General features: G+C 39.6%; 1 protein-coding gene across 1 annotated transcript in view; it reads left to right on the top strand.

The window, feature by feature from the left end:
* Window positions 1-17466, top strand: part of LOC102914030 (gasdermin-C-like) — a 37136-nt gene that overhangs the window by 13853 nt on the left and 5817 nt on the right. Inside the window, exons 3-5 of the mRNA XM_076555958.1 lie at window positions 447-630; window positions 1741-1906; window positions 8092-8203. Coding sequence (XP_076412073.1) covers window positions 447-630; window positions 1741-1906; window positions 8092-8203 — 462 coding nt within the window. The remainder of the gene's footprint in view (window positions 1-446; window positions 631-1740; window positions 1907-8091; window positions 8204-17466) is intronic.

The following is a 17466-nucleotide window of genomic DNA, read 5'->3' as shown; positions in this document are numbered from 1 at the left end:
ATGGAGATATGATACCCATGTTACAAAAAAGTAATTGAAGTTCCTAAAACAATTTGTTTGAAGTTACATAGCTCAAAATGGTAGAATTAGGATCCAGGCTGAGGTCAGTCTGTCTGTAAGTCCCTAGTATTTTTCATTTTCACCCAGTTGCCTCAGGGCTGGATCTGTACTTGAAAAGATGATCTCAGGGGACTCCTAAACACTGCACAAATGATGCTTTTCTCTTTTAGGATTAAGACTGTGCTTCCATTGGCTCTGGAATTTGCCCTCTGTAGTAAAATATATTTCAGATATTAATTATTATTGTATATTATACATATAATTATTAGGTAGCTTCTTGACTAAGGTTTAATTGAGGAGGGGAACTGGCCTTGTATTTCCCATTCTCCAGAGCAGCTTTTCCACAGTGAATTCTTGGCTAAACTTCTGTCTCCTTTCCTCTTCAGAGCCTGAAGTGTCTGTTCCCATCCCCCTAAAACACACTGAATCCCGGAAACTGAAGGCTAACACTGGTGTCAATGCCATTGCAGAAGGAAGTGTATCAGCAGAGTTTGTTCAGTCCTGTGGATACGACATCGAAGTTCAGTGTACTAGCATCCCAGATTCAAAACTGGAAAGTCTTCAAAACAGGTAAAACTTTGGGTCAGCTAAGTTCAGGGATGTGTTATTGTAGGCAAAGAGTCCTCAAGCAGGGTTTATGACAACTCACATTATTCTGCTTTATTATTTTTACAAGTCATTGAAATAATGGCTTAGCATTCCCTAATAATACTCATTAATACAGAATCACCCATTATTGCTCTATTAATGTGATAAGGACAGAAAAACAAGACAGACAGACACAAGTTCTGATGTGATAGAAGTTTCTGTTCATTGTATAGAGGATGGGTATGTAGTGAGGAAAGAATCAGTAGAAGTAAGGTTGGAATATTGATTAAAATGTTACGAAGACTGTACCAATCACTTTAGCATCCCAGTGCCTTGGGACTTAGCTGACTTCTACCATATCTTTTTTGAGGTATAATTTAGAAGTAGAAATGCATGTTTCATGTGCAGCATTTTGTTTTGATATAGGCATATAAGTGTAAGTCAGTAACATATTATCACCCTACCTGGTAACCATTATTTTAAATTTTTCTTTATTACATTTATTTATATACTGAGAGAGAGAGAGAGAGAGAGAGAGAGAGAGAGAGATAGAGTGTGTGTGTGTGTGTGTGTGTGTGCGTGTGCGCGTACGTATGTGTGTGTGTATGTGTGTGTGTGTGTGTGTGTGTGTGTGTGTGTGTGTGTGTGTGTTCATGCACACCCTCATGCCATGGCTCAAATGTGGAAGTCAGAGGACAGCTTCAGGAGTCAGATCTCTCCCTTTGCTGTGTGTGTCTGGGAATCAAGCTTAGGTCTGCAACCATCTTTACATGCTGAGCCATCCTGCCAGCTCAGGAACTGTTATTGTTATGACAAGAACATTTACTGTCTACTGTCTTAGCAGAGTTCAAGCACAGGTAGCATATAGTCAACTATAACCATATTGGGCTGTAATGTGGCTCCTGAGTAATCTGATTCATGTCCTCATGCTTGCCTGGCCATCACTTTATAGACTGAACCACATTCCATCCTGAAGCTGACCTAATCTCTTTAGCTCTTAAAGGCTGGCTCACATTTTTTTTTTCATGATTTGGTCTCTTTTTCTCTGAAATTAGCCATTTGGATCCTTTCATTCTCATTTTACACCTTCAGGAAGCTTCTGGGTCAGGAGCCATCATTTGTGAAGAATTGCCGGATGGGAAAGAAGGAACTGTATGTGGTGACAGAGGCCTTTGAAGTGACCAAGGGTACTGTGCTGGAAGACAGCAGCAGTGTAGAACTTTCAGGAAAAGTGGGCATCCCCCATCAGATTGCCAAGGTATGGGACAGGGATGAGAATAAAACATCAAGTACAGCCAGTGCACCCATCTTCGTCAAGGGCATCTGGTGACCAGTTTCTAGGGGTCAAAGGGTGTGGTCCTTATTCTTCCCTACTCATATGTAATATATGTTAACTCCTGGTCTTAGCTTGCATTCTTTTTTTAAACATATTTTTTTTATTGATTCTTAGAGAATTTCACATCATGCACTCCAGATTCCACTCATTTCCCTGTCCCTCCATATCCACCTTTCATCCTTGTAGCATCTCCCACAAAGGAAAACTTGAAAACCAATAATAAAAATAAGAAAATAAAAACCACAAATAAGAATATTAACTAAACAAACAAACAAAAACAAGAAACAAACAAAAATGCAAACAAGTGAAACAAAACAACCACAAAAAACCACTTTGCTCTTCCATATTTTCCACCTCTCTGTCACCTCTTCATTCATCTTGGTGGCATTGGGAACTGTGGTGTGTCCTACAGTATTTTCTCCAAACAGCTTTACTTGCAAATGTTCATTGTATAGTGTGTTGCTGGTCAAGTTCAAGGCCTCTGGCTTCTAGTACAGCATCAATACTGGCCCCTCTCTGAAATTCCTCTCAGGTATCATGCTATTGCCTGGAGTCATGGAGCTTCTGTGGCTATGGTTCCGAAGGACCAGTCCCTTCATGTACTCCAGTAGGTCATAGATGGGGAGATATTGGTAGAGTGCCAACTCAAAGCCCTGGATGTTGGTCTGGGTAGCTGAATTTGTCAGCAAGGACTGTTGGGACCTCATCTGAGATGGGGTGAAGCCCACTCTCACTACACCCAAAGTGGGGCCGGCCAGCGTTCCCAAATTTGGGGAAGGGAGCAGCTCTCCTATGAGGGGGCAGGCCAGTGAGGGGCCAGCCAGTTAGTTCAGTTGGTTAGATTGCATCCTACTGCCCTCATTTATAATGCTTTAATACATAGGATTAACACATATTGATACATTTGAAACTAGACATAATTGTTTGGTACCATGTTTTGTTTTGAGTAAATAATAGTTTGCTTCAGAAATAAAAATGTGAGGATTCTGTATTATTTGCACACTGAGTTTCATGGCTGGAAAAACATGGGAGTACCTTAATTAAACTGCTGCTGTTAATCTACTTTCTATGACCATCTGATTACAAATAATTTTTGAGATAAGGTCTTATATAGCCTAGATTTGTCTTCTAACTGCCTATGGATCTGAGGCTGAACCTGAACTCTGGGTCTTCCTTTTTTGTTTGTTTGTTTGTTTGTTTTTTGAGACAGGCCTGGCTGTCCTGGAACTCAATCTGTAGACCAGGCTGGCCTCAAACTCACAGAGATTGGCCTAGCTCTGCCTCCCGAGTGCTGGGATTTAAGGTGTGTGTCACCATTGCTAGGCTGTTTCCACTTTCTAAACGCTGTGGGATTACAGGTACATCCACTATACCTGACTTTGATAAGGCATGTTTGAAGGGGCAAAATTTAAATACTTTAAGCACATGGGATTTACACAGTCTTCTTACCACAACCAAACATTATTTAAAAATTATCATAGAATTCATTTATTAGCTAAAATATGGAACATAATCTCTCTTTTCTATATTTCAATTCTGTATTCACTAAGTATTTTAATTAAATTTATTTTTGATAATTTCATAGATATATAACATGCATTCTGATTACTCTTGCCCTGGTCTCTCTTACCTTCCTGCCACACTCAGCAACCCACCCTCTTCCTTTCAAATTGCTTTCCCCCATTCAAGTCTTTTGTTTTGCTCCATGACCCACTGAGTTTGAGAACCCAGTGTGAGCATGGTTGTACAACTGTCCACTGGAGCATGAGGCCTCCATTGACTCCAGCTCCTGACACCTAAGGACCACAGCAGAACCATGGAAGCCTTCTACAGACTTCTGAGTGTCTGCAGTGAGTCCCTGCTAACTCTCTGGAAGGTTTGTTCCTGTGTTCAGAAGCTGCACCTAGCTCTGAGCTAGGACTACTTCTGATACTCCAGTTTCACATCAACACCAAGTGGTCCCAAGACTATATCTTAAGCATCATTCAGGTGGTTCAAAAACTGACAGTTGGGGTAATAGCAATGCCAACTCAACAAACAAATGTGCCAACAACCTAACTTCATATGCCTAGAACCTATTGCAAAAAACCAAACACACACACACACACACACACACACACACACACACACACACACATACACACACACACACACACACACACACACACACACACACACACACACACGAAACAAACAAAACAGCCCTCCCTAAAACAAACCAAAACCAAATTAATGTGTCTCCTTGAAAAACTAGTACTCCAATAGTTAAGTTTCCAGGAGAAAAGCAACTTTAGATGATACACAAGACAATTATTTCAGGGCTGGAGAGATGGCTCAGAGGTTAAGAGCACTGGTTGTTCTTCCAGAGGTTCTGAGTTCAATTCCCAGCAACCACATGGTGGCTCACAAACATCCATAATGAGATCTAGTACCCTCTTCTGGCCTGCAGGCTAAACACTGTATACATAATAAATCAATAAAATCTTAAAAAAAGACAATGATTTCAAACATCAATTATAAATACCTTCAAATACCTTAAAAAGATATGAATAAATGCCAGGATGAAGACTGAAAAAAAAAACAATTGAATGAAATAAGGAATTTGATAAAGAGCATTTTTAAAGAAAACTCAAATTGAAATAAACTTGAAATGAAAAAAATTCAGGAAGTTAAGAGGCTTAGTGGAAAGTCTCAGTACAGAACAGATCAAGTGAAAGAGCTTGAAGTCAAGGAAGAGGAATTTGATCAACCACAGCTGATGGCAGACCCCATAAACATAATGTCTTCTACTACTGCTACAAAACACCATGACCAAAAAGCAAATTGGGGAGGAAGGGTTTATTTGGCTTACACTTCAGCATTGCTGTTTATCCTCGAAGGAAGCCAGGACAGGAACTCAAAGAGGAGGTGATACAGAAGCCAGAGAGGGGAACTGCTTACTGGTTTGCTCCCATAACTTGCTCAGTCCACCTTTTTATAGAACACAGGACCAGCAGTCCAGGGATGGCATTATTCACCATGGGCTGGGCCCTCCCTCATTGATTACTAAATGAGAAAATGCCTTACAACTGGATCTCAAGGAGCCATTTCCTCAGCTGAGGCTCCTTCCTCTCTGATGATTCTAGCTTGTGTGAAGTTGACACACAAAACCACCCAGTACACATAACATGCAGGAATTCTGGGACACTATAAAAAGACCAAATCTATAAAATAGGTATAGAAGAAGGAGAAGAGACCCAGGACAAAGGCACAGGAGATATGTTTGACAAAATCATGGAAAAAAATGTTCTAAATCTAGGGAAAGAGATGCCTTATTGAGATGCAAGATGCATGTAGAACACTAACTAGATAGAATCAGAAAAGAAACTATCATATCATGTAAAAATAGAAACACTAAATGTACAGAACAAGGAAAGGATATTGAAAACCACAAGAGAGAAAGACCAAGTCACATATAAAGACAGGCTCATCAAAATAACAGCTGATTTCTTAGTGGTGAATTTAAAATCAAGAAGAGTTCAAATTAATATACTGCAAATCCCAAAAGAATACAGACAGTCTGGGCAAAACTGTCAGCTATAGTCAAAGGAGAAATAAAATTTCACAATAAAGCATGTGAAAGGAATTTATTACCATCAGGCCAGCCCTACAGAGGAAACTAAAAAGAATATTTCTGCCCAAAAAAGGGATAAGAATATCCAGGTAGTGACAGGAAAAATTAATAGTGTTAGGTCAGTGATTAAACAAAAGACAACAAACACCATAAAAATAAACAAAATGACAGAATCAATAAACTTAGAACATTAGTGATTTCAACTCCCTAATAAAAGACACAGACTAGCAGACTGGACTAAGAAACAGGATATGTTTTGCTGTCTCCCAGGAACATACTCAACCACTAAAGATGGAAACTATCTTAGAGTGAAGGTTGGACAAAGGTATTCAAAGCAAAGCCAAGTAGACTAACAGGAAATGCTACAGTAAAATCCAAAGAAATAGAATTCAATCCAAAAATAATCAGAAGAAATAATGTCACTCCACACTGATCAAGAGATCAACCTATCAAGAAGACATTGTAATTCTAAAAATATTTGCACCGAACATGGCTCCACACAGCTTCATAATGCAAATACTTCTAAATGTAAAGCAACGGATTAACCTCAATGGTAGGTGACTGTAGCCGGAAGTTTCTCCAGTCCTGCCAAGCCTCCAGGTCTGGATGAATCTCTTCCATCTGAGCTTTCCCAGCCACTTAGAAAATAATCACTTAGAGGCTTAATATTAATTACAAATTGTATATCCTATGGCTTTAGCTTCTTTCTAGCTAGCTCTTTCATCTTAAATTAACCCATTCCTATTAATTTACATGTTGCCACGTGGCCATGGTGTTACTTGTCTGCTGGCATCTTGCTGCTACTTTGGCAAAGGGCTAGAATCTCCCTTGGCTCCTCCCCTCTTCTCTCTTGTCTCTCTGCTCAGATTTCCTGCCTGGCTGTAAGCTTTCTTGCCACAGTTCAAAACAGCTTTTTTTTTTTTTTTTTAAATTATATGATGGGAGCCACATATATTCATAGAATACAGAAAGACATCCCACAGTAGGTGACTTCAGTATCTTAGTCTCACCAATTGGCAGTTTATCCAGATGAAACAATAAGCATAGAAATAATAGAGTAAATTACACACACACAAAAACTAGAAGTAGATATACAACATGCTTCAATTACAGCACTCCTGGACATATATACCCAAAGGACTCTGTACTGGACCACAGAGATACTTGTTCATCCATGCTCAGTGCTGTTCTATTCATAATAGCCAGGAAATGGAAATAGCCTAGATGTCCATAAGTTGATGAATGGAGAATGAAAATGTGACACACACACACACACACAGAGGAATTTTATTCCTGTGGGAATTATTTATTTATGGAAATTATGAAACGTCCAGAAAAGTGGGTATAGCTGGAAATAATAATCCTGAATGAGGTAACCCAGATCCAGAATTGTAAGTGCTGATGTCCTCAGGCCCTGAGAGGCTGCTGTGCTCCAGTAGATGGTCCTACACTCAAGCATGTTCTGGCTAAGGAGACTCAATGGATTAATTAAAAATAAAAAACAGAAGGAGTACATGAAGTTGGGAGGGGAAAGTGATGGGGATGGAATAAGAGAGGAGTTGGAATTGAGTTAATGGGGTGTGTGGGTTTGATCAAAATACATTACATATGTATATATATGAAATTCTCAAATATAAACAATATTTAAGAAAAGAAAATTGTACATTAAAAAAGGAAAAGAACTTAAATTCCATGGAATTCCATCCTAGAATTCTTTTTTTTTCTTTTCTCTTGTTTTAAGACAGAGTTTCTCTGTGCAATAGTCCTGGCTGTCCTGGAACTCACTCTATAGACCAGGCTGCCTTTAACTCACAGAGATCCATCTGTCTCTACTACCCAAGTGCTAGGGATTAAAGGCATGCATCACTACTGCCCAGCTCCCAGCCTAGAATTCTATGTCCTTCAAAATGTGAACTAAATGCAAGTTAAAGATGTCTTTGAATATCAAGGTTTTCAAGCATGTACCTCTCAGCTCCCCAGAAGATAATATATAACAGTACAGAAAAGACAGAAGACATCACACTGACTGATAGAGACAAGATCTGGAATGAGGAGAAGCAGTCTTGCCCAACAGCTATCAGAGAGTACACACCTACACAGACCCCAGATGTGAATATGGGTGGAACAGCAAGCATTGAGGGCTGAGTAGGAGAATGAGTTTGAAAAAATGAAGACATTGTAATAGGGTTGGTTGTATGGCTCAGTGGTAACTACTAGCCTGGCAATCATGGTTGCTCTAGGTTCAATCATCAGGTTTCTCTGGGAACACCTCCCAAATTTCAATGCAGGTACTATTGTTATAGAAGTGGGAGAGGCAGTGACTGGACATGGAGACCAAGAAGAAGGGGAAGTGATAGACTGCTAGTGTTTTCTCATGAGATTTCTAGGTTTATTTGACTTTTAAATTACAAGCATATGTTGCCTTGATTAAAAGTAAACATGATTTTTAAGAGACAAAGAGCTATAAACTCCTAGGAATGTTTTGTCTCCCCAGGGTCAAGCCCAGGGACAGTGGCGAAGTGACAGAACAGATTCAGTGCCTATCCTGAAGGGTGCAGTGGTGGCCTACAAGAAGAAGCAACTGGTCATTGAGAATAACACTTGTGGTGAGCAGACTTGGGAGTAAGGTGGGGGTGGGATGTCTAGAGACCTGAACCTCCCCTTCTCTCCTGACTGTAGACCAGGAAGAACACTTTTTATTGTCCAAGTCACATGTGCCACCATCCTTAGCCACCCCTAAAAATGGCCAAGCTCAAATATCACTAGCTGTAGGAAGAGATCCATCTTGGGGTGCTTAAATGGAGATGTCTTGAGCTGGATAAGGTCCAAGCCCAACCCCAGCCATCTCTAGTCATTCATTTTTAGCCAGTGAAAGTCCTACCACTCTCAGAAGCTCAGCAGGGAATCCACAGGCCCACCAGGTGATCTTAAAACCCATATTAACTCTCTATAAAATAATAGGAGCACAACACAAATGAAACTGTACGTAGAAGGCTTGAACAACATAGCACAGGAGTTTTCCATGGCTCTCATCAAGAAATACACACACACACAGTCACACACACACACAGACACACACACAAAACACATGTATGCATCCATGTAAGCACACCCCTCCCCCATGGGTTCAGACTCTGCCCTGGGGCAGAGATGTCTGAGTTAGGAATGGATATATGTTTTATGTGAGTGCCAGAACATAAGTAGGTTTCAGAGCTCCAAGGTCCTCCTCAATGTGGAGGGCAGCTCCTCAGAAAAGGGGGGATGCCTTTCATGTACAGGCATACATACACACATGCACACATATGTACAATCTTCCCCCACCCCCAAAATATCTATCTTGTAAATTCTGGCCAAGGGAAAGTCATGGAGTCAGTCCTCTAGTTGACAGCAATAGACTTTCTAGTATAGTACAGTTAGTGGACTGTGGCTTATGGAGAAAGATTATCCACATTCTACAGGCACCCTTGAGTGAGTCATAGGGTGAGGAGTGGGTACAGGCTGGAGATGCCTTTGAAATGCCCGGGGGGAGATGTTGTTACTATTACAGATCATAGTAAATGAAAAGAGCTTTTATTTTCAGAGGGAAAGATATAATAAAATAATATAATAAAAACATTAACAAGAAACAAACAAACAAACAACCTAGGATCTGATTAGATCAGAAGCTGTAGCCAGAGAACCAAGGCCATGTTTGTAGAGGCCCAATCCAGGAGAGTTCCCCACCTGATAAACTGCAAAGACTGAGGTGTACATAGAAGGAGAGAAGTGATGTTCCATGTAGAGGGCACTTAGGGGAGCTGACAAGAGGGGGGATGTGCATGAGAAGAGGTGATCATGGGAGGGGACTCTGGGGTGATGGTTTCTGAAGGTGCAGAGAATGTTGTCAGATCAGGCAAAGAGCTTGGTGAACCTAAGGAGTGAAGAGAGGTTGGGGTGGATGCTTTGCTGGTGGTCACTTACCTCCTGCCTTCATGTCAGCTTGGGGAGAAAGTCTCATTTTCCCCTGACACACGAGAAGGACAGTTTACTCTGAAGTGGCGGGTCAGTGATGTGGCAATTATGAAGTCCTTTTTGGTCTGTTATGAGGACTAAATTTGTACTTGTTAATCAGCACATGGTCCTAGTTGGTCTCTTTCCTGCTGTGGCTGATTGTGTAAATAAGATGCCCTGCTCGCCCCCTAGTGCTCAGAATGTGACTTGCAGACACTCTGAAGTTTGCTTTTTGTTTAACTTTGTTTAATTCACACATTAAATGCTGTCATTTTTCTCTCTTGGCTCATTTCATGTGTCAAATGCTTGAACTTTGTTGTAAGGCAAGTCTCAGACCTCAGCATATCTCTATGGATATAATGCAAAACAATGCAAGATTTCCAGATGTAGTGTGGATAAGGAAGGGCCAGTTAGAAGGCTAACAAGAAACCTATATGACAAGGCAGGAGGAAGCCAGTCTGCTTTACCTCATGGAGTATTTTTTTATTTTTTATTTATTTATTTTTTTGAGTTTATAAATTTATAATTTTTAAAGCCAATCGAGATGTATATAACTACTGAATTAAATTTATCATGCCCAATAGAATGAAAGATTAACTAACTGTAGTAGCTACTTTTGTTGCCAGGGTCTCCACTGTGCTAGCTGTAGTAAGCAATTATGAAATGGTAATCCCAGAAACAGTAGCAGTGGTGTGCGCCATTGTTATAACAGCAACAGCGGCAGCAGCAATGTCAAATTCTTTTCTGGATTGTGTGGACATCCACTGGCATGGATACAACTCCAGAAACACGAACTGCCAAGGCCCGTTTTCCTTGATCTGAGCATGACTTTGGTTGGCAGCTCTTCTGGAGAATCCAATCTTATGGCTACAGTTTCTAGGCTTACATTAATGCTTGCCAAAGCTGGCCATATTGGGCTCTCAATCTCCATTGGCATCAGAAGGGTAGATTTTTTTCATGATGACCCATTAGGTCTCTGTCATGTTGATCTTCAGCAGCAGCCATAGGGCACGTTCAGTGCTCAGGAATCCAAAGAGGAACCTCATTGTCTTGAGGAAAGACATAAACCAAACTCCGGGGCCACACCAACACTAGATCAGGTCTCCTCCACATGCTAGTAGAAAGATCCTTCCATCGCTCCAGAGGGTGATTTGCAACAGGAGCCCTCCAGTGCCTATCTGCATTAGATCCTCCAGCAGAATCCACCGAAAAACTCCAGCAGAATCCACCGATAAAAAAATTTAAAATATATAAAACAAGGGAAAGAATAGAATGTGGAGAGGAATGATGAGTCCCTAGTTCTCCCTTTTTTAAACTTTAGTAAAATGTTTAATATTTCAAATTTTTCTATTTTTATTTATTTTTTATTGTTTAAAATTAATTAATTATTTTTCTATTATCATCTTGATAGAGTATGTATTCTCATCTTAATAGTGAGATGTTTCATTGAGGCTTGCTCAGTAATTGAGTAAAACCAAAATTTATTATAAGCCACAGTCATCCTAGGGACCTCCATATATATATATATATATATATATATATATATATATATATATATATATATATATATATGGTTCTATGGGTTGTAGTCTGATTGTTCTTTATTTTATATCTAGAATCCACTTATGAGTGAGTACAAACCATGACTGTCTTTCTGGGTTTGGGTTACCTCACTCAGGATGATTTTTTCTAGTTCCATCCATTTGCCTGCAAATTTCATGCTTCATTGTTTTTCTCTGCTGAGGAGTACTCCATTGTGTATATGTACCACATTTTTTTCATCCATTCTTCAGTTGACAGGCATCTAGGTTGTTTCCAGGTTCTGGCTATTACAAATAGTGCTGCTATGAACATAGTTGAGCATGTATCTTTATGGTATGAATCAGCATTCCTTGGGTATATGCCCAAGAGTGGGATGGCTGGGTCTTGAGGTAGTTCGATTCCTAATTTTCTGAGAAACCGCCATACTGATTTCCACAGTGGTTGTACAAGCTTGCATTCCCACCAACAGTGGAGGAGTGTTCCCTTTGTTCCACATCCTCTCCAACATTGACTGTCATTGGTGTTTTTGATCGTAGCCATTCTGACAGGTGTAAGGTGGTATCTCAGAGTCGTTTTGATTTGCATTTCTCTGATGATTAAGGATGTTGAGCATTTCTTTAAATGTCTTTCAGCCATTTGTGATTCTTGTTTTGTGAATTCTGTTTAGCTCTTTAGCCCATTTTTTAAATGGACTGTTTAGTATTTTGATGTCTAGTTTCTTGAGTTCTTTATATACTGTGGAGATCAATCCTCTGTCAGATGTGGGGTTGGTGATCTTTCCCCATTCTGTTGGCTGTCTTTTTGTCTTATTAACTGTGTCTTTTGCCCTGCAAAAGCTTCTCAATTTTGAAAGGTCCCATTCATTAATTGTTGTGCTCAGGGTCTGTGCTGTTGGTGTTATATTTAGGAAATGGTCTCCGGTGCCAATGTGTTCAAGAGTGCTTCCTACTTTGTTTTCTATTAAGTTTAGTGTAACTGGATTTATGTTCAGGTCTTTGATCCACTTGGACTTGAGTTTTGTGCATGGTGACAGATATGGATCTATTTGTAATTTTTTACATATTGACATCCAGTTATGCCAGCACTATTTGTTGAAGATACTTTCTTTTTTCCATTGTATAGTTTTGGCTCCTTTGTCAAAAACCAGGTGTTCATATGTGCATGGATTAATGTCAGGGTCTTCACTTCGATTCCATTGGTCCGTATGTCGGTTTTTATACCAGTACCAAGCTGTTTTTATTACTATAGCTCTATAGTAGAGTTTGAGGTCAGGGATGGTGATGCCTCCTAAGGTTGCTTTATCGTATAGGATTCTTTTAGCTATCCTGGCTCTTTTGTTTTCCCATATGAAGTTGAGTATTTTTCTTTTCAAGTCTGTGAAGAATTGTGTTGGGATTTTGATGGGGATTGCATTGAATCTGTAGATTGCTTTTGGTAAGATTGCCATTTTTACTATGTTAATCCTACCTATCCATGAGCATGGGAGATCCTTCCATTTTCTGATATCTTCTTCAATTTCTTTCTTTAGAGATTTAAAGTTCTTATCAAAAAGGTCCTTCATTTGTTTAGTTGGTGTTATCCCAAGGTATTTGTGGCTATTGTAAAGGGTGATGTTTCTCTGACTTCTTTCTCAGCCCTTTTATCATTTGTGTATAGGAGGGCTACTGATTTTTTTGAATTGACCTTGTATCCTGCCATTTTACTGAAGGAGTTTATCAGCTGTAGGAGTTCCCTGGTAGAGTTTTTGGTGTCACTTATGTATACTATCATATCATCTGCAAATAGTGAAAGTTTGACTTCTTCCTTGCCAATTTGTATCCCTTTGATCTCCTTTTGTTGTCTTATTGCTCTAGCTAGAACTTCTAGTACTATATTGAATAAATATGGGGAGAGTGGACAGCCTTGTCTTGTTCCTGAATTTAGTGGTATTGCTTTGAGTTTCTCTCCATTTAATTTGATGTTTGCTGTTGGCTTGCTATAAATTGCTTTTATTATGTTTAGAAATGTTCCTTGTATTCCTGATCTTTCTAAGACCTTTATCATGAAGGGGTGTTGGATTTTGTCAAAGGCTTTTTCAGCATCTAAGGAGATGATCATGTGGTTTTTTTCTTTCAGTTTGTTTATATGGTGTATTACATTGACTGATTTTCATATGTTGAACCATCCTTGCATCCCTGGGATGAATCCTACTTGGTCGTGATGGATGATTGTTTTGATGTATTCTTGGACTCAGTTTGCCAATATTTTGTTGAGTATTTTTGTATCAATGTTCATGAGGGAGATTGGTCTGTAGTTCTCTTTCTTTGTTGCATCTTTGTGTGGTTTGGGTATCAGGATAATTGTAGCCTCATAAAAAGAGTTTGTTAGTGTTCCTTCTGTTTCTATTGTGTGGAACACTTTGAAGAGTATTGGTATTAGTTCTTCTTTGAAAGTCTGGTAGAATTCTGCACTGAAACCATCTGGTCCTGGGCTTTTATTGGTTGGGAGACTTTTGATGACTGTTTCTATTTCTTTAGGGGTTATTGGTCTATTTAAATGGTTTATCTGGTTTTGATTTAATTTTGGTATGTGGTATTTATCCAGAAAATTGTCCATTTCTTTCTGGTTTTCCATTTTTGTGGAGTACAGGTTTTTGAAGTATGATCTGATGATTCTCTGGATTTCCTCGTTGTCTGTTGTTATGTCTCCCTTTTCATTTCTGATTTTGTGAATTTGGGTGCTCTCTCTTTGCCTTTTGGTTAATTTGGCTAGGGGTTTGTCTATCTTGTTGATTTTTTCAAAGAACCAACTCTTTGTTTCATTGATTTTTGTATTGTTCTCTTGTTTTCTATTTCGTTGATTTCAACCCTCAATTTGATTATTTCCTGGCACCTATTTCTCCTGGGTGAGTTTGTTTCTTTTTGTTCTAGAGCTTTCAGTTGTGCTGTTAATTCATTGGTATGGGATTGCTCCATCTTCTTTATGTGTGCATTTAGAGTTATGAATTTTCCTCTTAGCACTGCTTTCATAGTGTCCCATAAGTTTGGGTATGTTGTACTGTCATTTTCATTGAATTCTAGGAAATCTTTAATTTCTTTCTTTATTTCTTCCTTGACCCATTGATGTTTCAGGTGGGTATTATTCAGTTTCCATGAGTTTGTGGGTTTTCTATAATTTTTGTTGTTGTTGAGGTCTAACTTTAAGGCATGGTGGTCTGATAAGATACAGGAGGTTATTCCAATTTTTTTGTATGTGTTGAGATTTGTTTTGTGTCCAAGCATGTGGTCAATTTTTGAGAAGGTTCCATGGGGTGCTGAGAAGAAGGTATATTCTTTTGTGTTAGGATGGAATGTTCTGTAGATATCTATTAAGTCCATTTGAGTCATAACATCTGTTAGGTCCTTTATTTCTTTGTTAAGTTTCAGTCTGGTAGATCTGTCTTTTGGTGAGAGTGGTGTGTTAAAATCTCCCACTACTAATGTGTGGGGTTTGATGTGCATTTTAAACTTTAGTAGTGTTTCTTTTATGAATGTGGGTGCTTTTGTATTTGGAGCATAAATGTTTAGCATCGAGCCTTCATCTTGGTGGATTTTTCCCGTGATAAATATGTAATGTCCATCCTGATCTCTTTTGATTGATTTTTGTTTGAAGTCTATTTTATTAGATATTAGAATAGCTACACCAGCTTGTTTCTTAGGTCCATTTGCTTGGAAAGCCTTTTCCCAGCCCTTTACTCGGAGGTAGTGTCTGTCTTTGAAGTTAAGGTGTGTTTCTTGTATGCAGCAGATAGATGGGTCCTGTTTTCTTATCCATTCTGTTAGCCTGTGTCTTTTTATAGGTGAGTTGAGACCATTGATATTGATGGATATTAATGACCAGTGATTGTTGATTCCTGTTATTTTTTGTGGTTGTGTTGTGTTGTCCTTCTGTGGTGTATGTTGGTGTGTGGGATTATCTATTGCTTGATTTTTCATGCATGTGTTTAGCTTCTTTGGGTTGGATTTTCCCTTCTAGTGCTTTCTGTAGGCTGGGTTTGTGGACAGGTATTGATTAAATCCGGTTTTATCCTGGAATATTTTGTTTACTCTGCCTATGGTGATTGAGAGTTTTGCTGGGTATAATAGTCTGGGTTGGCATCTGTGGTCTCTTAGTGTCTGCATGAGATTTGTCCATGATCTTCTAGCTTTCATAGTCTCTATTGAGTAGTCTGGTGTTATTCTGATGGGTTTGCCTTTATATGTTACTTGGTCTTTTTCCTTTGCGGCTCTTAATATTTTTTCTTTGTTCTGTGTGTTAAGTGTTTTGATTATTATGTTGCGAGGGGACTTTTTTTTTGGATCCAGCCTATTCGGTGTTCTGTAAGCTTCTTGTATCTTCATAGGTATTTCTTTCTTTAGGTTAGGAAAGTTTTCTTCTATGATTTTGTTGAATATATTTTCTGTGCCTTTGAGTTGGTATTCTTCTCCTTCTTCTATCCCTATTATTCTTAGGTTTGGTCTTTTCATGGTGTCCCAAATTTCCTGGACGTTTTGTGTTACGACTTTTTTGTCTTTAGTGGCAGAAAGCACCATCTGGGACTGAGCACACACTTCAAACCTAGCAGTCCAAGAATGAGAAGCCACTTCAGAGACTTCCAGATTTAGAAACCAAGAGCGAGAGCAGTGACTGCCTGGGCCCAGCATCAGTGGCTAAGAGCCATGGAGCATCATGGAGTCACAGGCAGTAGATGCCAAGAGAGCCATCTTGAGTAGAGAGGGTCTGTGTGCTTTCTGCCATGAAGGAACTGTGGTGAGGAGAACACAGTTGGCTTGGATGTTTGTAAAAGCCAGAATGACATAGCTGGAGGCTATGTTCCTCAGCCTTGACAAGCTGAGCAGAGACAGTGTGGAAAAGGTGAACAATGGCTACTGCATGGAGAGTGCAGCAGAGGTTTTAATATCCTCCTTGTAATGGAATAAGCAGGGTCTGAGTCCCCTAGGCAGCATGAGAACTGCTGAGTTGAGACAGAGCTGTGCTCCAGGATGAATGGAGAGAAGATGGGCTGAAACCCAGGCCAGCCTGAGCCCCCAGGGGTACATCTGGAACCATAGAGCCACCCTGGGGGTGGCATTTGACTGTGTAAGCAATCAGTAGAGCAGGTAATGGGACCAGGGTGCTGAAGGGCAGCCTCAGATTGTACTGGCAGGGAGGCAACTTGAGCCCATGCAGTATGAGTCAGTTGAGAACCTTCAGTTCTCAGGATACCAGGGTCTCTAGACTGACAGGCTCAGAGATAGGAGGCACAGAAGGACTAGGACTATAAAAAAAGCCAAAATGAGACAGAGCTAGCTGCTAAAGCTGCACAGTTTCTATCTGCTGGTGGTGAACAAATGCATGGCTACTTTAAGAGATGGCATCCTGGTTCATTCTGGTTGTAAGGAGAGCTATTTTGAAGAGGTCTGCAGTCACTCAGCTACAGTGACATTGATGCCAACTTTGCTCTAGGGTAGATTTTCCAGGGGAATTCTTCTGGCCAGGAAGTGTTGTTATAGCTGAGAGCAAATTTTAGAGACTCTTGTTTGAAATGGGTTGTTGCATTCAAGGGAACTGCAACAAGTTTTTGGTCATGGGTTTCTTTGTATTTGGAGCTTTTTGCTTCAGATTCATAATGATTTGAACAGCTATACAAAGACTTTGGGGCAGCTGGCAAGTCAGGCCCTGATCTTGTGCTTTCAGTGGAATGTGAAGACTGGTATTAGAAAGGAGTTTTTGAATTTTTCAGACTTCAGAAATGAGACAGTTTTGATTTCACCTACACTTATTTACTCTATTAACTGTGGTGACTCATGAACTGTTTTGTGTAGGAATGGAACTGTTTGTGGAATTATTTTGTGTCTATGAAGTATAAATAGTTCTATTAAGAGTTTGCTTTTGGATGTAAGTTTGTGAGAATTGTAATTCTGTACAGTAAAATTCATGCTAAAATTATGATGTTAACTTGTTAATGTTAGTGAACCATGGTATGGTGATGCTAAGGAGTCCTTAGATTTGATGCAGTCGCATCAGGAGTTTACTGATTAATTTGGTGCAGTTGTATCAGGAGTTTATTGATTTAAAAAATGGCTTGATGCACCTAAAAAGGCTGTAGTCATCTTAGATCTGTTTAAAAAGGCCATTCCATTTTGATCATCCTCTACTCATTTACTAGGAGGTATAGCAGCCAAAGACGCAGGAGTAGTGCTGTAATTATTACAGCTATTTGCAAGCCCTTGGTGGAAAGCAGCTTCAGAGTTTCATGAAGTTAGGCTCTGTACCTTTCCCTTCCAGAGGCTGGTAGTCAGAGATGGGTAAGGCCTTCTTGTGAGCTATCAACCTAAGA

Source organism: Peromyscus maniculatus, chromosome 20 (genome assembly GCF_049852395.1).
Source record: "Peromyscus maniculatus bairdii isolate BWxNUB_F1_BW_parent chromosome 20, HU_Pman_BW_mat_3.1, whole genome shotgun sequence".
Lineage (NCBI taxonomy): Eukaryota > Metazoa > Chordata > Mammalia > Rodentia > Cricetidae > Peromyscus > Peromyscus maniculatus.
The sequence above is the reverse complement of the archived record's forward strand: the minus strand, read 5'-3'. Positions and strand labels throughout refer to the sequence as shown.